Below are 22,738 nucleotides of genomic sequence, written 5' to 3'. Positions count from 1 at the left end.
AGTCTATACATTTATTGCTGACTTGGAATGGCCATTTCCTTTTGAGACCTGGGAAGACTCAGGGGACCCTGGTGGCAGAGGCCACAGGGGTGAAGTCTGCCTAAACTGGCTGTTAAGTACAAATGCAGGGTGACTTTCATGAACTGAGAGCATGGCCTTTCCATGTCTTCTGTTTCATTCATTGAAAGGTGGAGGAGCCTGGACTCTAGTACCCATATTCCTGTTCGTTAGGCTGGGTAGAGTGGTTTCTGGAGAGTCCCTGCAGCTCAGAGCTGGACTGTTCATAGGTGTATGCAGTCTCTTCATCCTGAAGATTATGGTGAAGAAAAGAAGATGTTCCAAAGGCAGAAAGATGAGTGGATTTGCGTTTTTAAGTTTTTTTTTTTTAAATTTTTAAAAATTTTGTTTATTAGAAGAAAGTCTTTCTGTATGTATCCCTGCCTGGCTTGGAACTCTGTATAGACCAAGTTGGCCTCTGTATAGACCAACTTGCCACAGCTCCCCTGCTTTAGCCTCAGTGCTGGGGTTATAGGCATGCACCATATACATGATTCTGAGTAACTTGTTTTTCAAATTTTAACTCTGTGTGTGCACATGTGTGTGTAGATACAAGTCAAAGAACAACTTTCAGGAGCCTCTTCTTCCATCGTGTGGATTTCAAGTATGGGAACTCAGGCAGGTCAGGCTTTGTGGCAGGTACCTTTACCTGCTGAGCTGTCTTGCTAACCCATTTATTATGTATACAGCATGTATGACCAGAAGAGGGCAACAGACCTTATTACAGGTGGTTGTGAGGCACCATGTGGTTGCTGGGAATTGAACTCAGGACCTGTGGAAGAGCAGTCAGTGCTCTTAACCTCTAAGCCATCTCTCCAGCCCCCGAGGCAAACAGATTCTTGCTGTATGTTGCTACCATAGCTGAGATTGATGAAAAGCATTCTAGTTACCTTCCTTTACTCATGGTCACTGGAGCACTCCATCCAGATACCTGGTAGCTTTTGGTGGGGTTGGGACCTGTGAGAGCCTTGTAGGTAAGATGCCCTGGAGTGTACTTGGTCCAGGATACCCTGCTCTGTTGTAAAGCAGGGAAAAGGTGTGTCCTGGTCCGCCATCTTTGGCCATTGCCATGTGTTTGGAGTGATCAGTCAGTGGCATTTTATATACAGGTTCTGGCATGGGACATGTTCTGGTTTAATAAAGACACTACTATTGAGATGGGGTCTCCAAGCTAGAGTGTCTTGGTTTTTTAGCTACTTTTGTTTTGTTTGGTTTTTTTTTTGAGACAGGGTTTCTCTGTGTAGCCCTGGCTGTCCTAGAACTTGCTCTGTAGACCAGGTTGGCCTTGAACTCTATCCATCTGCCTCTGCCTCCCAAGTGCTGGGATTAAAGGTGTGAGCCACCACCACCCATTGAGTGTCTTATTCTTACATGTGCTGTGTGAACATCCTGCTTGCTCATTTGAGCTTCTCAGATCTGATCCTGTTTTTTTTTGGGGGGGGGGAGCCTCAAGGGGTTAGTTGTGACATTCTGTGACATTTCAGTGGGAAAATAAATTGAAAACGGAAATGATGGTAAGCTTTTTTTTTTCTTTTTTTGGACAATGTTCTTACTATGTAGCTCTAGCTGGCCTGGAACTCACCATATAGACCAGGCTAGTCTTAAAATTCCAGAGATCTGCCTGCCTCTGCCTCTAGAGTACTGGGACTAAAGGTGTAGTCCACCATGTCTGGCCAGATATATGAGTGTTTGCTTTGGTCTAGCTTCAATTCAGTGCACTAGCATTACAGAGCATGCAGCAGAAGAATACAGTTGCTGTGGCTCAGGTTGGTATTAATGCCTGGAATGTTGGCTTATGTAGTGGAGATGAACGTGTACGTTGGGCCTCGTAGGTCACAGTTTGAAGTATGTGGAGGTGGTTCTGCTGTTGGTTAAGTAGGTACAGATAATAGCCATCAAGTAGCATCTCTTTGGTCCAGGTCACTGGTTCTAAAAGCCATGGTTCAAGGTTACAGTATGTACTATGGTCTGTTCATCTCTAATCCAGGTTGTTCATAATTTGTGGAAATGTGACTAATAAGCTTGCACTAGGCCCCCCTGTTGGTGAGCCCAGTGTGCAAACACCCCTGCCTACTGCAGGTTAGATGCTGGAGAGCAGGGTGCCAGTGGTTGGGCGCAGCCCAGCAGCTCTTGGATGTGCTGTGTGGCAGAAGCAGCAGATAGCATGAGAGACAATGGGTACTGTGTGCTCCAGTGAAACCATATATGGGGGCTGAAATTTGAATTTCATCTAATTTTTATATTCTAAACTACAGTAGTTATTTAAATTTTTCCCCTTATTGTTTTAAATGTAAGATCAACTTTTGGCTCATGGGTTACACAGAAACCGGTAGGAGCTGGACCTTCTCTGTGGGCACTGGTTTGCCACTGTGTGGCCTCTATGAAGTTTGTGAGTGAGGAACAGGCTGAGGTCATTGGTAGGCCAACTGGAAGGGCTGGAGCCACTCAGAGCTGTGGAAAGCTAATGATGTGGGTGAATGGAGCCTTTGAAGGATCTGGAATGGGCTTGGTGGGACAAGCAGTGATCAGAAGCTGCCGACAGGTACAGTTCCTGTTCAGTCGTGCATGGTTTGGGAGGCACACCAAGTCTGCCATCAAGGTATGCCATGGAGGTGTGACTTGTGTTGGAACCAGGGCCCTTGGCAGTTGATGCACTTGGGTGACGTGTGAGCAGAGAAGGGATGCTGAGGAGAACCAGAAGGAGGGTACTTTAGGACTGTTGAAGGGAGCATGCCCAGAATGTCCAGGTCCTGCAGGCTTCTTTCCCAAGGAGCTGTGGGATGGTGGTCCCCCTTGAGCAGCAGAAGTTGGGAAGAGCTAGTGGTAATTGAGGAGAACTTGACTCGAAGTTCTGGAATGGACACTGAGTACTGCAGCCTGGACCAGGTGAAATGCTGGGTAAAGAAGGCACAGGTGAAGCGATAGGCAGAGATGGAGGTTGATTCAATGTCCGTGCCTGCAAGTGCTGTGGTTATCAGCATGGCCTACAGCCTCTGGGACAGCCTCTGAGGCCAAAAGAATGATGAGAAATTGTTTATCTTTTTCTGTGTCAGCATTTGGACTGATGGTGCAGAATTGGTGGTGGGGAAGATGGCTGGTGCTTGAACACAAGTCAGGCCTGTGGCACCATGCTATGTTCTTGTGTTCTCTGCAAGGTAGTGAAACATCAAATGCCGTATTTTTACCCAAGAATGTCCTTGATGGGCTAGAGAGATGGCTTAATGGTTAAGAGCACTTGCTGATGTTCCCGAGATCCCAAGTCAGTTCTCATTACCCCTGTCAGGCGGCTGACAGCTGTCAGTAACTCCAGTTCTAGCAGATCTGATGCCTCTAGTCTTTGAGGGCACCTGCACTCATGTGCGTATTCCCACAGGCGTGCATGCGTGCGTGCGTGCGTGCGTGCACACACAATTAAAAGGAATAAAAATAAATATATGTTTTTAAATGATTGTTCTAATGTTGCAGTAAAGCCGTTAGTACTCACTTCATCTTAACACTTTGATGACATGGACAGATGAGAGCATTTGCATACTGGGATTGTTCCCAGGATACCACCCTGTAGTAATGGAAGCTGTAAGCTGAACAAGCTGCTTTCTCATGGACCACCACAAAAGAAAGCCTGACCAACATGGTTTTCTTACAAAATGTGCAAAGCCTGTCACTCCTAAGGAGGCTGTTATCAGTGATACAAATTGAGTTGTCGAGTGGGATTGGAATTTTTAGGAAGCTGTATTTACTGCTGTGAGCCCAACAGTTCCTTCAAAGAGGAGTCAGTGCTAATATTAACACACAAGAGGTTTTGTTTATTTATTTGGAGATAGGATTTCAAATCATAGCCCAAGCTAACCTTGGGATCCTCCTGCTCAGTCACCTGAGTGCTGGGATTATGAGCCTGCTTGGCCATGCCTGGCACAATGCTTTTAGTATCGTATATCATGAATAGCATCTATAGGCTGCGTATACCTTAGGGAGTAGGTAGGACTTTCTGAATGATAAATGGAAGCTTACATTTGCCCCTGAAACCCACTTGGCAAGCAGAACAGATTAGTGGGCTTTGAGGATATCAGGTGCAAAGTTTCCAGGGGTGTCAGGCTGCAGTTAGACTTCAAGAACTAAAGCAAATGCTGAATTTTAGGGTCACCGCAAAGGAGTGTATCCACAGCTGTGTGCAAAAGCTGTTGAATTTCTCTCCCATTTCTAGCTGCATCTCCCCATTAGGCTGGCTGAAGTTCTGCCAGGCTACGAGTAGGATCTGTAGAATGCAGCTGTAGCCTGGAGGTTAGCAAGTCTATAAAAGGGCAAGACGATGTCACTTCTCATGAAGCCTTTGTTATTTTGGATGTAGTTCTTTTTCATTAAAAAGTACTTGTATTTAGCCGGGCGGTGGTGGCGCACGCCTTTAATCCCAGCACTCGGGAGGCAGAGGCAGGCGGATCTTTGTGAGTTCGAGGCCAGCCTGGTCTACAGAGCGAGATCCAGGAAAGGCGCAAAGCTACACAGAGAAACCCTGTCTCGAAAAACAAAACAAAAAGTACTTGTATTTATTTTGTATATAAAAAATAAATTTTCAGTTGGGTGGTGGTGGTGCATGCGTTTAATTCCAACTCTCAGGAGGAAGAGGTAAGCAGACCTCAGAGTTTGAGGCCAGCCTGGTCTATAGAGTGAGTTCCAGGACAGCCAGGGCTATACAGAGAAACTTTGTCTTGAAAAGAGGAAAGATAAATTTTCAATGACTTATTTTAAAAGAAATAACACAATATCCAAACATATTCTGATATGATATGATAGCAAATGTGGTGTTGCAGAAGGTCCCACACCCAAAAATCAGAACTGCTGCTGCCTCCCAGCACACCAGCCGTTTCACGCTTCAGTGGGGTTGTGCCCGTGAGTGTCGTGTTTAGGACCTGACTGGCCACACACTTAAGTGGAACCTCCCATCTCCTAGGTACTTGGGTTTCTTTCTCTCTTTTTCCTGAATATTTATATATTGAGACAAAGTCTCATTATGTAGCTCTGGATGGCCTGGAACTTGCTATGTAGGCCAGACTGGTCTCAAACTCACAGAGGTCTGCCTGCCTCTGCTGCCTGATTGCTGTGATTAAGGGCTGAACCACTATGTCTGCCCTGGTATTTGGCTTTCTTAAGATAATCTTTAGCTGTGCCTTTGTGTCCAGAAGACTGGCACCATCACACATCTGACCTTCTGTCCACTGCCTGGGAGAAAACCATTGAGACAGAAATCATTTTCTGGTTGAGGCTTGTTATCCTGCTTGTGTTTTAGCTGGACAGATCTGTGGGTGGTATAGTGTTTGTGGGCTTTCCTGTGGCCAGTTATCTCTCCTGCTCCTATGGACTTGTTTGATGAGATACTTGTGTGTGATGTGTGCAAGTGTGAGAAAGTGACACATTAAATCAGTCATTATCAACCTAGGAAAGAAGTGACCTGACCTCGGGTCTATTTGTTCTTTCCTAGTTTTAACTTGAAACATTTTTTAGAGGCTCTATCTCAAAGAAAAACAGTGTTGCCTATATTTTCCCAAGGGTATTGCAGGACCCCTGGAAGAAGTAGTACTTGCCTTCTCTGTTTTCCTCACAACCGACCATCACGTCTAGTCTGATTGCCATTTTCTAACTCAGTTTCATTCACTTGTTCTGTCTGTGGTGTGTGTGCATGCATGTGAATGGCAGAGATAAATACTGGATATCTTCTGTCGTTCTGTCTTGTTTTCTGAGCCAGTGTTTTTCACTGAACCTGGAGCTTATCACTTTGGTTAGACTGACTGGCCAGGTAAGCTCTGGAGATCTGCCCCTGCCTCACCAGCCCTAGGGGCCTTTGTGTGGGTCCTGAGGATCTAAACCCAGGTCCTCATATACAACAAGCACTTTACCACCTGAGACATCTCAGCCCCCACCTCATTCTTTTTATACTCCAGCTCAGATGTGTTTTGGGAGAAGAAGCAAGCTGAACCTTCCCATGTGCTTTAGTTAATAAAATAAATCCTGTTGCTAACCTCCTGGCTTTTGGATTTTTTTGTTTTGTGTTTTTGTTAGTGCTCCTGTGTCTTGAAAAGATAGGGTAATCTTTGATGCCTCAGTAGTTTCCATGTTCCTGTAGACTTGGCTGCCTGAGTACCACTTTGCTCCTTCTTTAAGGGGACAAGAAGTGACACTTGCTGTCCTGATTTTTATGTATACCTAATTTAATTAGTTTAGTTTTTGAGACAGTCACTGTGTAGCCTAGGCAACCTGGAATTTGCTATGTATGTTGACCAGTCTGGCCTTGACTCACAGACATCCACCTGCCTCTACATCCCAAGTGCTGGAATCGAAAGTGTGTATCACTATGTCTGTCTGTATCCTGATTTTTATGGCACTGTGGACTTGGCATTCCAACTCTCATGGACTCTGAAGTCTCCTAGAGCAAAGCAGTACATTGGGAACACTGTGGGACTTGGGGCCTAGAATCCCTTCTTTCCACTCCTGCAGTGGTTCTGAGTACCTTTTCCACGTACACTGTGTCCTGTCTACATCTGTTCTTCACTCGTACTTGCTAAGGGCTGCTCCTGGCCTTATGGCTTTTTGCCAACAGTGAAGCATATTTTTTCTTCCATAAAGTGAGGCCAGACAAGCCGTAGATGCGTTCCACAGCCCCTTCCAGACACATCAGGAACACGCTAGGCTTTTCACTGGTGGCATGAGCAGTGGGCTTGGTAGACACACTGCTGGACAGGCATCTGGTGACTGGCGTGTCATTCCAGTGCAGGACTGTGTGTCTGGCTCTCTGTCCTGCTTCCTGTGGAAATAACCACACCAAGCCAGATGTGGCATGAGGGCTCCTGGAGAGGCTTGATGTAAGAAACAGCTCTGAGATGCCTGTCCTCGAGGCTGACAGGAAAGAAGCCATTGAACATCCTGTATGATGTGGTTCATGCCTTGACCAGGCATCCCAGCGGGGAATGTGCTGGAGTGCAGTGAGCCTTTCCTGTCATTTTTTTCTTGCTGCCTTCATTATTTTTTCATGTCACGAGAGCTGATACTCCGTAGTGTTTCTTTTTTTAACCTTTCCCCCTAAAATGAAGCTTTATACTCTAAGTAGTGTTGTGTACCCCCCTCACCCTTCCTGTGATGGTGATTAAACCCACGCCTCACCACTGAGCTATAACCCCAGTCCTCTATATTTTAGACAGTTTTTTTTATTAGCTATTTTTTAAATTTAATATTATTATTATTATTTTGGTTTTTCGAGACAGAGTTTTTCAGTGTAGTTTTGGTGCCTGTCCTGGATCTCACTTTGTAGACCAGGCTGGCCTAAACTCACAGAGATCCACCTAGCTCTGCCTCTTGAGTGCTGGGATTAAAGGTGTGCACCACCACACCCAGCTCCAAGTGCTGGTTTTAAAGTTGTGCACCACCACTGCCCAGCAAGACAGGGTTTTAGCCCAGTAGGCCTTGAATTTATTCTTCCATCTCAGCTTCCCTGAAATAGCTTTTAAAAATTCCTATATTAATACTTATAGTTTTCTTTTATGGATGCTGGAAATACTTGAAAATTTAAAAAACGTTTGTAGTTAAATATTCAGTTACTATTCTTCATTGCTGACTGGCAGGCACTGACTCTGGTCCATATTGACAGTCAGTTTGGTACTCACATAGAGCTAAGCAGTTGAGTTTATGTAGTTAACTATAGTGCAGTCCTGTGGAGACCAGAACACAGTCACAAAGGCTTTGAAGACCTTAGTCCATAATTTTAATTTAATTGTGTGTGTGTGTGTGTGTGTGTGTGTGTGTGTGTGTGTGTGTGTGTATGTGTATGTTTGTGTGTGTGTGTGGTGTGTTTGAAACATAACCCCATAATGCAGCCCTGGCTTGCCTGGAACTTGTCATGTAGACCAGGGTGGACTTGAATTCATAGATCTGCCTACCTCTGCCTCCCAAGTGCTGGGATTACAGGTGTGTGCCACCATGCCTGGCTTTAGTTTTTACTGAAATGTGATAAAGTTAATTTTTATGGTGCTGACACAATCGTATGTATTAATGAGGCACAGTGTGACCTCTCTACACAGTGTCGTGTCTGCACTGGCTAGCTCAGGGTAAATGGGGTTCTTACCCAGTGGGTTCTCAGTGGCAATGCTGATGTCATACTGGGATCTGTGTCTGGCATGAGCACAGTGCCTTCCATTGGGCCCATCGCAGGCATATATACTGGGTGCAGCATGGGCCAGGCTTTGTGCAGGCTGCTCAAATGCTCCACTGGGGCTCAGCTTTCAGCAGGGCATGGGAGGCAGATGCTTAAGCAAAGCAGGTATTTAAGAAATACAGTAAGCCAGAAGAAAATGCTCATCCACAAGGCAGGATGGGACTGAAAGGGTGGGTGCTGGTCCTTTAGGAATGACTTAGTGTCACTAAGGAACCCGTGAGAACATGTGGGAAAGGGGCAAGGGGCCACTAGATGTCTGGCTGGAAGGGCCTAGACTGGCCTGTTCCTTGTGAGCTGGGGGTGGATGTGGGGTGACTGGATAGGTCCAGTGAGTGAGCCAGAAAGAGAGCCCAGTAGGGATGCTGCTGGTGTGTAGCTATCTGCCGAGGGCACACAAGCTATCCTCATGCCTTTGCAGCATGTTAATGAGCCAGGGAAATCTTGTCTGTGATGTGGCCCTTGAGTTGCTGTTAAGAGCTCTGGAGCAGAAGGTGGGGAACTGCACATGAATCCAGGTGTTAGGTGATGCCTCGGTGCATGCAAAGCTGGAGCCAGAGTCTGTAGGATGGCATAGAAGAACCACCCAGGCATGAGGCTTTGGTCCAAGCAGCTGGATAACATGGGCTACTGCTGACAGTTGAGACATTGGGAAGGGCTGTGATCGGTACCTGGAGTTAATATCCTAAAAGAGATGTCCAGCGGTCTGTGCTGGTGCTTAGTGAGGCCGAGCTGGGAGAGTGCTGCAGTGTCAGCTAGATGTGTGAGACTTTTGGCTGAGTACCAGGTCTGCAGTGCCCATTGAGCAGAAGGCCCTGCCCTGGGTGTCCTGGCAGGGAGTTGATAGGGAGCCGGCTGAGATGGAAGAACAGTGGCCCAGGGGGATAGTTCTGCAGGAAGTGGGATAGTCCTTGGGAGGGTGGTGTGTGGCATGTGGAGAGCCTTGTGGGAGAGAAGCCAGAGCTGGAGCTGGAGCAGCCTGGTAGGAAGGAGGACTGTGAAACTCAGAGGAGAGGAGCTCAGAAACAGGGCAAGGAGGCAGGAAGTAGAGTGACTTAACTGAGGGTCCTAGAGCACTTGGCACCCTGGAGGGGCCCTGGGAGTGGGGCAGAAAAGCAAGGTTGTCTGTGGAGCTCTGGCAAGAGCGAGTGGAGGAAGTGTGACTTACTAGTCCAGGAGTTCTGAGGAGTTCAGTCAAGGTGCAGAGAGGAGGTCTGAGGAGTCGGGGGTAGGGGAGGATAAGGTAGGGGGCTAAGTGAGATGGATTAAAGAAGGCCTCACTAGATTATTAGATTAGTGGCTTGGGTCTCTGGGTTTAAGACCCAGCATTGGGGAAGAATGTCTCAGGTGTCCTTGTGATTTGATGCTTGTGTTAATTCTGTGCACTGAATTACTCTGACCTAGAAAAGCTGTATCACTGGCAAGCAGTAAATAGTATAAATAAGTCACGTGGAAAGTAAACAATTTAGAGTGCAGAATCCAAGGGGAAGGAGACCCTGGGTCTCTGCCTCCCCTTAGGGAGTCCCCTTAGGTCTGAAATGTACTATCCCAAACCCCCGTGTACTGCTGTGTACCTCCCATAGGCGTAGGAAGACATACACATGCAGTTCCAGTGGAGGGAATGGCTGTCCTCCTACATGCTGACCTAGAACTTTCCATTGGTGTTCCTTCCTGTGGTGTATTGGGGTGGCAAGATTAAATCCTTCTTCCATGTTAACATGTGGCTGAACCACCCCTCATCTTCCTGTACCCCTGCTGAGCACTTGGGTTGTGTCTTTGGTGGACTGCCCTCTTTCCACGTGCACCTTGGGAGCTCCAGGACTCTTAACTGGTAATTGCATTCTGAGTCTTTATTGAACATTAGTCTTAGTCCAGCTGCTTTATTACATTAGGACTGGATACTCCCCAGGCCTTCTGAGAAACGGCAAAGCTAATTTGCCAAAATGGCAACTGCGCGTACCACTCTCTGTTCCAGTTTTCTTGGGCTTCTTGCCCTAGTTTTTTCTATCAAAACCTTCCCTGTTAGCAGAATTTTAAATGTTTTTATCCTGGCAACAGAAGCATTTGGATTAACAGTTAAGGGGGCAGTGGTGTCCTCATTTGGAGGAGGTCAGGGTTCAGGGTTTTATGGCCAGTTCAGAGTGTTTTCTTAAGCCACTTGCAAAGCTTTTAGAAAGCACGAAGATGCTGGGGTTGGGCATTTGAAAGCCGCTGCCATTGGCTCCTTAGGAGAGGCAGGGACTGCTCATGGAATCTGTGAGGTAGGGCCGTTGTGAGTAGGCTACAGGGCCAGAGTAAGCAGGTTTAGACCAGGCGGTTATCTTACTTTCTCCCAAGGCTGTCCATAGCAGGTGGCTTAGGAACGGGGCAGCTCCACATATGTTGGGAGCTGGCTCCTCCCCTCTAGATCTTTGCTCTTCGTGGGTTTCCATGTTTGGGCCTGGAGAAGGCCAAGCCTGTAGGCCAGTTCTCTCTTGAGGGTTCCCAGAGGCTTCCGCACCTGGGAGGTTTCCTTGGGGAGGCTTGTAGGAGTGTCCAGTTTTTTGACATTGTGACAGACATCATCATCTATGAAGTTCATGCACCAAAGCCATGTAGTCAAGTAAACCTCCCCCAAACAAAACCTTGCTGTGTTAAGCAGACTAATGATTTTGTATTGGGCAGCATTTATTGCTCTCCTGGGATGGATGTGGCTTGTGGGCCATGGGTTGGAGAGGCCTTGTAACTGCACTTGCTGCAGGTGAAGCTGGGAAGGTGAGTCTGTCCGGTGGCCATCTGCCCTGAGATACTAAGGTAGGCATGCTGGTGATTCTAGTATCTGTGCAGCCTTGAAAACTGCAAAGATTTGCCTGTGTGTGTGCATTTTCCTGGAAAAGGCTCTGTGGTGCATTTCCAGTTCTTTGGGTTTGCTAGACCCTGGACTGTGTTCAGTCTAGTGCTGAAATTGGCTGGTCGGCTTTAGGACTGTTGCCTCTGCCCAGAGCTAATGCTTACCCCTTCAATAGTTTCTGCTTCTCAATTCTAAGCGAGAAGACAGGCTTTATGTATAGCATGAGGTACATTATCTGTCAGCCATTGCTGCTCTATACTTCCAGTTCCTCCTCAGAAGCCTTGGGAAGCTGTGGGCACAGAGTTCCAGGGCTATTCTCCCTCACCTAGGGGAGCTGCACCTGATCCCAGGCTCTGGGACAGTCCTCAGGCTGACATTGAAGACAGCAGAACTGATTGGAGTTGGGATAGTGATGTCCTGGTGTTACCCTGATGCTGTCAATGTGTGTATCTGATCACTTTTTAGAAGCATATTTTAGAGGCAGAATATGGCAGGAAGAGGAGAAATAGAGTGTTCTTTCCTCCCATGTGTCTCAGGCCATTGAGTCTCTAGACGGTATATGCTGTGCATTTCTAGTCTGTCCCCTTTCCTGCTGTTTCTGCTCCCAGAGAGCAAGGCTCAGAGCCACTCCTTGCACAGTGCATGGTGTCCCACTGCTGCTGCTAAAGACTCCAGCTTGGGTTCCATTATGGTTCTTTTTTGAGTGCATCTTCACACAGTATGTGTATATACTGGAAGGTTCCTGTGTCCAAGGAGATTACTCCAAGGCCCCGCAAGCTATTGGGCTCAATGCCTTGTCAGATGTGTATGTTTTCAGTTACCTAGCAGGTGGAGCATCTGTCCGTGTTTTGGCTTTTTTTTTTTTTTTTTTTTTTTTTTTTGAGACTGATTTCTTATGCTCAGTTTCAGATTTCCTAGTCTTTCCTATTGCTGTGAAAGAAAGAATTGGCCTATGTGTAGCAAGTATTTTTTTTCCTAGTTTCAGTTTTCCCTTAAAAATCCCTTTTGATGAGATCAAATGCAAACAAAATGGCATGTTAGGGTGTGGTGACTTGTGCTGCTGGTTGCATCAGGGTTCTGTGGGTGTCACTCTTGCATCTCGCCGTTGCACGACCAGACTTTAACTGTTGTTTAGCTTCTACCCAGTCCTTAGTTTTGTCAACTCTTTTTTTTTTTTTTTTTTTTTTTCCCGAGACAGGGTTTCTCTGTGTAGCTTTGCGCCTCTCCTGGAACTCACTAGATAGCCCAGGCTGGCCTCGAACTCACAGAGATCTGCCTGGCTCTGCCTCCCGAGTGCTGGGATTAAAGGCGTGCGCCACCACCGCCCGGCTAGTTTTTGTCAACTCTTAAAGTCTACTTTAACTTCCTACAGACAGCCCGCCCCCCACAATCCCTCCTGTTACTGTGTTAATTAGGTGTGTCAGCAGTGGTGCAGTACAACACGATTTTCTTTCTTTCTTTCTTTCTCTTTCTTTCTTTCTTTCTTTCTTTCTTTCTTTCTTTCTTTCTTTCTTTCTTTCTTTCTTTCTTTCTTTCTTTCTTTCTTTCTTTCTTTCTTTCTTTCTTTCTTTCTTTCTTCTTTCTGTCTGTCTCTCTTTTCTCCTTCCTCCCTCCCTCCATCTCTCTCTCTCTTTCTCTCTCTCTTTTTTCCCCTCCCTCCCTCCCTCCCCCCTCCCCCCTCCCCCCCCTCTCTCTCTGTCTCTCTCTCTCTCTCTCTCTCATTTCTTGCAAGGTGAGACCCTGGCACCCTCTTTCCCCAAAGTACTGGTAAGGAAAACCGGTCATGAATTTCAAGGGTCTCCTCACCCCACTGCAACTGTTACACTTAGTGACTGTTAGTTACACTTAGTTACTTTTTTAGTTACTGTTACACTTAGTGCTTTTTCATGTTTACCCAGAGTAGCTCCTTCCCGTTGGTCCGGGTGTCCTGTAGATTGAGCCTAGCAGTGTTTGTGGTGTCCTTACTAGAAGTCTTGATGGCTGCCCCCTTCAGATGGGGGAGCCCAGTGGTTTTCACAGTGCCTTACATGTGGTCTGACAAGTCCAGGCTCAGCTTGTGTGTTTCTTGCCTGGAATAGGTACTGACCCCTTTCTTCAAGGAGTCTGGTTTCCTTCTGTTGAGGACTGGATCTTGCAGCACAGCCAGGCTCCAGAGACACATACTGCTGCAGGGCCTACTGCCACCACCGCCCTGTCTATCACTGGACAGGGCAGAGTGTGTCAACATATACCCACGTCCACATTTGCCCTTCCTGTTCAGATGGTGGTACCCAGATACAAACTGGATCACCACTATGTCTGCTTCTCCACTCTCAGGAATGTTCAGCAGGATTGGAGTGCTGTGAGTAGTTAGTGTTGACCAAGACACCCTCAGTTATCAGCAGGGACTCCAGTGCCCCTTGCAACAGTTACTGAAGACAGTTATCATGTATTTTGTAGTTGTGTTCTCCTGTTTGAAACAGTTGTTATTAGTGGTGGTGGGACACAAGGGGCCCTCCTCCCTCTCCCAGTCTTCCTCACAGTGCCCAGTACCCTCAGCTGACTGTCTCTTCTACTGATTTTGGTTTTCTGAAGTTGGGTTTTTTTTTTTTTCAGATTCTCTATTTATTTATTTGTTTAATTTTGTTTTTTTGAGATAGGGTTTCTCTGTGTAGCCCTGGCTGTCCTGGAACTCACTCTGTAGACCAGGATGACCTCAAACTCTCAGAGATCCGCCTGCCTCTGCCTCCCAGCCCTGGGATTAAAGCGCACACCACCACTGCCTGGCTTTTTGCAGATTCTTTACAATGGGTTTGTGTATGGGGGGGGGGGGCTGTTCCTAGACATTGTATGTGAATCAAATTTGCTGCCTTTATTTAGACTTGATGGTGATTTTTGTTTAGATATAAAATTCTTGGCTTACATTTCTTTCTCATAGTTTCATTTTATTATTTGATTATATGTATGAGTGTTTTGTCTGCATGTATGCCTGTTATGTGCACGCAGTGCCTTGAGAGGCCAGAAGATGGTGTCAGACCTCCTAGAGTTGAAGCTGAAGATGGTTGGGAGTTGCCATGTAGGTACTGGGGATAGAACTGGGGTTCTCTGGAAGAGCAGTACTTTTAACTGCTCATTCCCTCTCATAGTATCTTAAATATTTTGATCCATTTTCTTTTGCCTGGTTTGATTGAATTCTCTTTGTGTTGTAAGCCATCTAGTCTTTTGCTTGGATGTATAAGGAAAAATTCTTTTCCCTCTAGGTATCTGGTGTACCTCTTTTTTTTTTTTTTTTTTTTTTGGTGTACCCTTTTTAATAAGTGGTTTCAGCAATGCCCCACTTCCACTTTCAGGAGCCCCTCCCTTTCTTTCTGTGCTGGCTGTGGAACCTAAGGCCGTGTGCTTGTTATTGCTTAGCTGTGCCCCAGCCCCAGGAGACTCTTGGGTAACAGTCCTGAGATCTGTTTCGTTGCCCTGACTTGCTCCTGTTGTTTCCCAGTACACTTTTGGGTCTTCTTCACCTGCTTTCTGTATTGCATTTTTGAACATCCTTGTAGTCTTTTTTACTCCCTGTGTTCCTATTTTTTTTCCTGTTGTTGTTGTTAGGACTCTACCTGTCATATTTGTTTGCTTTTGAGTTCTGTCTATTGTGGTGATATTTTGCAGACTGGCAGGTGAGAGAGTGAGAGAGATTTAGCTGGGAGGTACCAGGAAAACTTTTAGCTACAGTCTGTCTTGGTCTTTCTGTAACTGTTCATTTGCAACTGTTTATTTAGATCTGTGTTGATGGACCTGGCTTCAGTTTCATGTTGGAGAGTAAGGTCTCTGGCAGCTTAATCAAAACATCACAGGAGCTGGAAGAAAGTCGCAGATGGATCTGCTAGGGGAAGTTCTTGGGGGCGGGGTGTCTGGAGGGCCATGCAGCTATGACACTGGTTGGTTCACTGGGATGTGATAGTCACCGAGGAGGCTGAGGAACCATGGGTTGCAGGTCGTGATTGACAGAGTGCTCCTGTAGGCAGCTGGGGCCCACTGGAGATGCTAGGCTTGATGTGAGGGCTCCAAACCTGCTTAGAAAGGTGTGCTTGGAGGTGGCATGAGGAGTGAGTGGGGAAGTGAGGCTTTCACCTGGGGCCATCCCTTCACTTTTTTCTTTAAAGGAAATAAAACCAGATAGTTATTTGTGTTTCTGAACATTTCTGAGTGCTCAGGAAACATGTGGAGCCCTGTAGTGAAGCACCTGCAGACTTCTAAGACCCCTTGGCCGCACAGGGCTAGTGATCTATCTGTTCTGCACTGTGACCGTTAATCTTCCCTTGTGGTTCTTGGCATTTGTTTTGCAGGTGACAGAAAGCCCATACCTCGCGACCTCTGGATTCTTGCTTATTGGTGTACCCCTCTTCTCGTGTTCTGGATGATGTCAGAACAGGACTTGGCGGATGTGGTTCAGATTGCAGTGGAAGACCTGAGTCCTGACCACCCAGGTAGAGCTGTGAGACAGTAGATGAACTGTTGCTCTGTCTTTCCAGTATCAAAAACCACTCTGCTGGACTTTGTTCCCTCAGTAAAGCAGACGTAACAGTGATGTTAGCTCTGTGTGAAAACTCAAATCATGGGATGTAAGCAGTGCTGCGCACAAACACACACACACACACACACACACACACACACACACACACACACACTCATACACACACACACACACAGGAGTTCAGGCCATTGCTCTAGAGGCATGTGGTGTGTTGCTAAGAGAGATCTGTAGATGGTAGAATCGTGTCCTCTCCAATGTGAGTGAGTACACAGAGTCTGGAGGAATGCACAGGCAGTCAGTGTCACCTGTTTTAGGCAAGGAGGTGTGAGAAAAACTAAAACAGTGAAATGAAAACATTTGTGCATAAAGGTCAGTAAAATATTGACCGTGGAATTCTGTAATCATAGATTAGTAGATCTATGAAGGTCATCTGTGTCAGACCAGAGCAGTGGCTCAGAGATTGAGAGCACTTCCTCTTCCAGAGGACCTGAGTTCTGTTCTCATGTTAGACAGCTTACAACTACCTGTAACTCCAGCTCTAGGGGATCTGATGCCCTTTCCTGGCTTTTGAGGGCACCCCCACACATGTGGCATAATCCACATAGATGTATACACATAAATAAAATTACCTAATAAAATATAATATACACATAAATAAAATTAATAAATAAATAAAAATTTTCTTAAGAAAATAATTGTTAGCTGGGCAGTGGTGGTGCACGCCTTTAATCCCAACATTCTGGAGGCAGAGGCAAGCGGATCTCTGTGAGTTTGAGGCCAGCCTGGTTTACAGAGCGAGTTCTGGGACAGCCAGGGATACACAGAGAAACCCTGTCTTGAAAAACCAAAAAACTTAGAGAGAGAGAGTGAGAGTGAGTGTGAGAGAGAGACAGAGAGAGAGAGAGCGAGACAGAGAGAGACAGAGAGAGACAGAGAGAGAGAGAGAATGATTGCTCCTGTGAAGAGAAAAGGACTAGATTGCACAGGTCAATAGAAGTGCAGTTTGCAGAGATAATGTCATAGTGAGCACTGCTACTCTTTGACTCTGGCACGCTTTGACCTTGTTTTGTACTTCATTTTGGATGAGATTAGGAAGTTGGGATGGTACTGCAGAGGCTGGGATTGGGGTTACCTTGCTTATCTGACAGCAGATAAGGTCAGCAGGAGCTGCTGGTGGGCAACTCTTGCGTGGCTGCAGCTTCCACATAACTCAACATGTTGGCTATGCTAGTTTGGGGCATATATGACACACAGCGAAGGTTTTGACTGTTGGTACATATGTGCCTCTCAGCCCCATGTTGGGAGTGGGCCCAGGACCAAAGGCTAGGGGAGGTTGCTTTTGACTTTGCAATGGGTTAGACAGCAGACACACTAAATGAAGCTGGGAAGAAGTCATGAAGGTTTAGTGTGGCGTTGTCTACTGGACTCTGGAGAGCATGGATTGGGTGGTCTGATGTTTTTGTGGGGTGAGGGAGGGCCTTGTTTCTGCCTGGCTGAGAATTTTAACAAAGTAATTAAGGTGCCAGCACTGTGCTTGGCTGTGGTGGTAAAGAGCCCTGACAGTCTCGCCATGCTCACTCTAGTTTCTGTCTCTGGTTGCTTTTCAGTTGTTTTGGAGAATCATGTCGTGACAGATGATGATGAACCTGCTTTGAAGCGCCAGCGACTAGAGATCAATTGCCAGGATCCCTCTATAAAGGTCTGGGTCCTGTGTGCATTGTGTCAATTTTCTACCATCGCCTTGAGCTTTGAACAGCAGAACTGACCCTCTTGCAGCCCTAGAGTGGCAGGGCCATGCCTTTTGGAATTCCAGGGGAGGCTCTTCCTGCCTCTTCTGTGCTGTGACCTCTAGGTAGTCCCAGCCTTGTCACTAAAGTCTATGTCTGAGGCCTATCCTCACCCAGGCCTGGATGATCTCATTTATTTAAATACATCTGCAAAGACCCTTTTTCCAGATGATGCCACAGTCAAGACCTGGGCTTGTAGCATGGAGATGCCACCGAAAGGCTATATAAAAGCACAGGCCAGGTTCCTGGCAAGAGGAGAGGAGGAAGCATTAGACTGGGAGGGCAAATGAGATGTCTTCCCTGTGTGTGCATAAGCCTGCCTCAGATGGGAGGAAAGCTGAGGGTCGCTGTGGCCCCCCAGTTCTGAGGTTTGCTGGGGTTGGAGGCCCCTCGGTCAGTCAGTGAATTGCTTCTGGATTTGCTTATTTGGGACTCAATGTCTGCAGAACCGCAGGTAAGTTATTAGCACAGAAGTTACAACAGCATCTTGGTGATACCAGTCCTGTTCACATGCTTCCTCTGTGTCGAGGGCATCTGCTTGAGATGCTCAGTTCACTCTGGTAACCAGGAGAAGCAGTGCCAGTTGCAGTGGGGAACTGAAAAATCAGCTCAGACCGGGAGTGATGATGCACACCTTTAATCCCAGAAGGCAGAAGCAGGTAATCTCTGAGTTCCAAGACCAGCCTGGTCTACATAGTGAGTTCCAGAACAGCTAGGGCTACATAGAGAAACCCTGTCTCAAAAAAAAAAAAAAAAAAAAAAAAATCAAATCTGTTTAGTGAAATCCAACTTCAGACCAGTGGACAGAAGGATGGCAACAGATTTCAAAGTAAAGTGTGATCCTAATTGTATCACAGAACACATTTGTAAACAGAAACAGACCAAGTGGAAAGGGAAGTAGCTGTCTGGGTTCTGGTGGTACTGTTAACAGCACACTTCGCATGCATGCTGTCACATGTAACCATGTGCTGTCATGGGATTGGAAGACATTCACATGCCACATTGCTAGCTGTAACTCAACAGACAGGTCGGAGCTGTTTGTGGTCATCCTTACTTGTGGAGCAGTGTTGTTAGGAAAAAATATTATTTCCCTTCTTTCTTTGTGGATTTACTTGAGACATTAGTTAGTCTGTAATAGTGATTTTTTTCACCCAAACTCTAGACAGAACATTTCTCATTCAGAGTTAAAACAATGGTTTAACTATTAAAAGAACTTGGGAGGCAAATAGTTGATGCTGTCCAGTTATAAAGAATAGTGGTCCATGGTCTTGTCTCAAGAACTGTCCACCACTTAGTGCTCATGATGCCTCTATCTCCCTGCACTGTTGACATTGCCTCCAGTGATGACCAGGACCCTTGGAGATGAGTCCAGTGCTGCTGCTTGTTTCCTCCGGCACACAGCCTTGGTGTTTGCTTCTGTGGAGAATGGTTAGCAGGGGAGGGTCCTCTCTTGAACCCTTTCCTTACTGGTGGTGCTGTGCAGAGGTAGATGTGAGGGTTTGGGGTATGGAGGACATTTCTGGGGCTGTTCCTAATTGCTGCAGGTAGCAGGGGATAAAGCAAGCTCAGAGTTCTTGCGAGCCAAGGTTGGCTGCTCAGAGTGCTCTGGACCCATGCATTCATGCTTCTTTGCACCTAGGCTTTGGTGATGTGCTATATGCCACTGTAACTGTTGTGATTTTGATAGTATTCTGTGGTTCCCTTTCAAATGAGAAGAGACTGGCCCCCACTAGCTTGGACTAGGTGCGGAGAGGCAGGCTGTTCTGACTGCCTGTGTTCTGAGGTCCAGGGTCAGCCTGAGCTGGAGCCTCTACTCTTGCCAGCTTGCACCTTCCTTCTGATGTGCCCCTAAGGCTACACATCTCCTCCAGTCGACTCCTCATTCTGTTTTCTTCAGATGTTGCTGGCCTTATTCCTGTATTTCCTGTCGTTAATCAGCACCCTGAATGCTGGCCTAGACGTCTTTTTCACAGTAAAATTCCTATGTGTGTCATGCATCTGGTGGCTCCTGACAGGACTGGCAGTTGAGGGAGTGAATGAGGCCTTTCCCTCTGGTCTGCATGTTCTTGTGTTTAAACATGGCTGCTTGCCGGCTTATTTCAACTTGGTAGTTGCTCCTTTTGTGGGCCACTAGGTGGCATGCTTGCTATTTAGAAGGTCCTTGGAAGGGATCTTTGCCAGATTTCAGTGGAGTATACCAGTGTCGAGCCATTTTTTTGGGTGGCTGGATACAATGTGAGTGTGCAGTGTTTTCCAGGCTGTTTGGATGTTAGGTATAATCTGTCATCATAAGAAAGATTTTGTAGTTTTAACGTGTGAGTCTACTGATGAACACATGACAAGCTTATTACTGCATGACCTTAATGCAGGTGAGATTGTGAAAGGGTCTTGTTTGATACAGAGGGCTGGGCTTCTCACTGAATACCTGGGCACTGCTCAGGGCTTCTCACTGAATACCTGGGCATAGCCCAGGGCTGAATTGGGTGGAGTGAGGAGCCAGCTGTTTAGGGTCCATGAACTTGCCCCTCACAGCGTGAGACACCCTCTCTGAAGCTTTTCTGTTTTCACTTCCAGTCTTTCCTGTACTCTATTAACCAGACGATATGTTTGCGGTTGGATAGCATCGAGGCCAAACTGCAAGCTCTGGAGGCTACTTGCAAATCTCTGGAAGAGAAGCTCGACCTGGTCACCAACAAACAGCACAGTCCCATCCAGGTCCCCATGGTGGCTGGTTCCCCACTTGGTGCCACCCAGACCTGCAACAAAGTGCGATGGTAAGTACAGAAGAGCCAAGGCTCCACAGGCCATCCTGGGAAAGTGCTCCTGTGCCAACCCAGGCGCCACTGTTACTGATCTGCCCGAGCCCCGATATCTGCCCTGGTGGTTCCATGGTACTGGTTTCACTTAGACCGAAACCAAACACAGACTCTGTGCTGGAATGACCTGAGTCGCTCCAACTTTCTTCTTGGCTTAAGCAGATGGACTCCTCTTTCCTTGCACCTGGCCGTGAACTTGGCCCATGTATGTTGCTTCTTTTCTTTTCCTCCCTCTGGCTGGTCATTGCCTACGTTTTCTTCAGTGGTGGTGTTTATAAAATTTACTTGATCATAGCAAACTTTCTGCTAAGTCTGATACTTGCATTGTGCCTAATTTTAAAATAGAAGGTTTGTAGCCTCCTAGAGAGCTTTGTATGGTTTGTACTCTGCTAGCATGAAAGGTTCATGCTTGGCTTAGTGGGATGGAAAGGTGCCTCAGAAGGTGTCCTTCTAAAACCTGGGTCCATATGCAGTGTGGCATGAGATCCTTCAGGACAGCAACACCCACCCAGTACTCCTGCTATTTTTATTCTTTTCTACAGTGTCGAGGAGGAAGTCCGCTTGTGGTAGTGGGCACAGTGTTATCTTTGCGCTCTAAGGCCTACAGCCTCTTACCTGTTGGGTTTGGGAAGAACAGAAAAGTTGGGTGGCAGTGGGAGCCACAGCAAGGCTAGAGGGACACCAGTGGCTTTGCTGAAGGTGGGTGTTTGCTGGATGCCACCTTGCCCATGGGTGCTGGTAACTAGAGCAGCAGTAGGTGCCTTGTGGATTTTAAGGAATATGGGGAAGGGAGAGTAGGGGTTACTTTGGATGGTTTTGAGGTGCTCGAGAATAGAAGTGACTGCTTGTCCTCTTTCTGAGATGGTTCCTAATGAGGCATGCTGGACAGAGTCACTCACTGCCTCCTGCAGCTCTCAAGAGCACCTCAGCTTCACCCTTCGTCCCCCTCTGTCATGAGGAATTTGGGTGTCTAGCTTCTCAGAGGAGGCAGGGTTGCTCTTGTGACTGAAGTGGGCTGCCCAGCTCATCATGTCTCTCCCCACAGACACTTGCCAGTGTCTGTGCAGGCTTCCTTTTAAGCTCGCAGAAAGACCGATTGCCTCTTAAGGCAGTTGTTTTTGAAATGCCCCTTTGTCCCCAAACATAATGTTCAGAAATACAGTTTTAAGTATGGAGTGGCCTACTTTACAAGAGGGAGGCACGTGTGGAAGGACAGCAGCACGTGGTAAAATCTGTGCTTCAGCATGCGATGGATGGCAGAGATAAGCCTCACATGTCTTCTGGTGTGAGGCTGTGGTTGTAAGCACCAACCAGTTGGCAGTGGAATGTTCAGAATGGCGAATTCTTTGTGCCATTTCCAATGATGCTAAGTGTAATTCTTTCTAGACTGACAGCTAGTTGAGTTCCTAGAAAGTTCAAGTTATATAAAAACTGTGCAAGGATATCTTGTGTCTGAAGTCCACATGGGACACATGGTCCTCATGTGAATGCTCAAGACCTAGGCCTTTGTGTGTTAGAGGGTTTCATGTTAGAGGAGATTGTTTCAGGCACTGAAGGCCATCTTAGCCTCTTTGCCCACAGTTAGACTCTGGTAGCATCTTACATGGTAACCAGGTCTGTCACACTGACTCCAGAGCTTCTGAGCCTGCACCAAACAGCACCGATGTTGTCAGAGGGAGATAAAGGGCAGTGATCCTCTTCTCTCATAAGGTAATGCCTATTTAGGGGATAACACCTCAGTCATCACTCCTGAAACAGGCTGTCTTCAGGACTGGGGAAGTGTTGACAATATCTTTTTCTCTGTTCTAGTTCTGCCAGGTTATGGGAGGGCCTGGAGTGGAAGAGGGTGTGTTTTTGTGGCCTGGCCTCAAGGGCATATGTTTTGGAATTCTGTCTGTTTGGGAGCACTGGGTGTCAGGGTCACCTGGTTGGATGTTCCCAGGTCCCAGACATTTCCAAGATCCAGTTTTGTCATTAGAAAGATAGAGAGCTGAGACACTACTACTTGGGTGTAGTGGTGACAGGGGCCATGTTCTCTAGAAAGCTGTTAACAGGAAACCTGAGAGCATCCTAGAGGATGAGCGCTGAATCCTAGGATTTCAGTGAAGGATGGATGAAGTCAGTGATGAGAAGAAATGAGAATTGTTCCCACAGAACCTGGGCAGTGGGGCATAGACTGGTTTCCAGAAACAGCTAAAAGGCAGTATCATACTGGATAATAAGGTCCTGTGCTCTGTTTACCTGGGGCCTTGGATACTTAAGAGAAGTACATAAGCCGAATGATCTTATGTCCAGATCATATACTCTTAACTTAGTCACCTGGGACCACTACTCGCTGGCTGTATGTGTAACTCACAGGACTAATATAGGTGTCATCCTCAAAGTCTTTGAGCTCTAAGGAGGCCTCCACAGAGCACATAGAGCCAGTCCCTGAAGGATACTGCCTCCCATTTGGAGAGACTGCAGAGGTCCAGATCTAGCAGGAGGTGGGTCCCAAGGCCCTCTCTCTGCTCTGGAAATCTGTGCCCTCTGCTGGTCATAGCCTAC

The 22,738-nt window shown here is 46.9% G+C and overlaps 1 protein-coding gene across 14 annotated transcripts in view; it reads left to right on the top strand.

Annotated features, from left to right (window-relative positions):
- Banp (BTG3 associated nuclear protein) overlaps window positions 1–22,738 on the top strand; it is a 78,000-nt gene that overhangs the window by 7,122 nt on the left and 48,140 nt on the right. For 11 of the 14 annotated variants that reach the window (XM_052727421.1, XM_052727426.1, XM_052727417.1 and 8 more), the window contains 3 exons: window positions 15,401–15,541; window positions 17,196–17,287; window positions 19,950–20,149. In XM_052727421.1, coding sequence (XP_052583381.1) covers window positions 15,472–15,541; window positions 17,196–17,287; window positions 19,950–20,149 — 362 coding nt within the window. In that variant the 5' untranslated portion in view covers window positions 15,401–15,471. Of the gene's footprint in view, window positions 1–7,884; window positions 10,083–12,859; window positions 13,423–15,400; window positions 15,542–17,195; window positions 17,288–19,949; window positions 20,150–22,738 lie in introns of those variants that run through there. The other 3 variants (XM_052727423.1, XM_052727424.1, XM_052727427.1) reach the window with 3 other exon arrangements.

Source organism: Peromyscus californicus, unplaced genomic scaffold (assembly GCF_007827085.1).
Source record: "Peromyscus californicus insignis strain IS unplaced genomic scaffold, ASM782708v3 Scaffold_8__1_contigs__length_139910024, whole genome shotgun sequence".
Classification (NCBI taxonomy): domain Eukaryota; kingdom Metazoa; phylum Chordata; class Mammalia; order Rodentia; family Cricetidae; genus Peromyscus; species Peromyscus californicus.
Note: the sequence above shows the minus strand (reverse complement) of the source record. Positions and strands in the feature narration are given on the sequence as shown.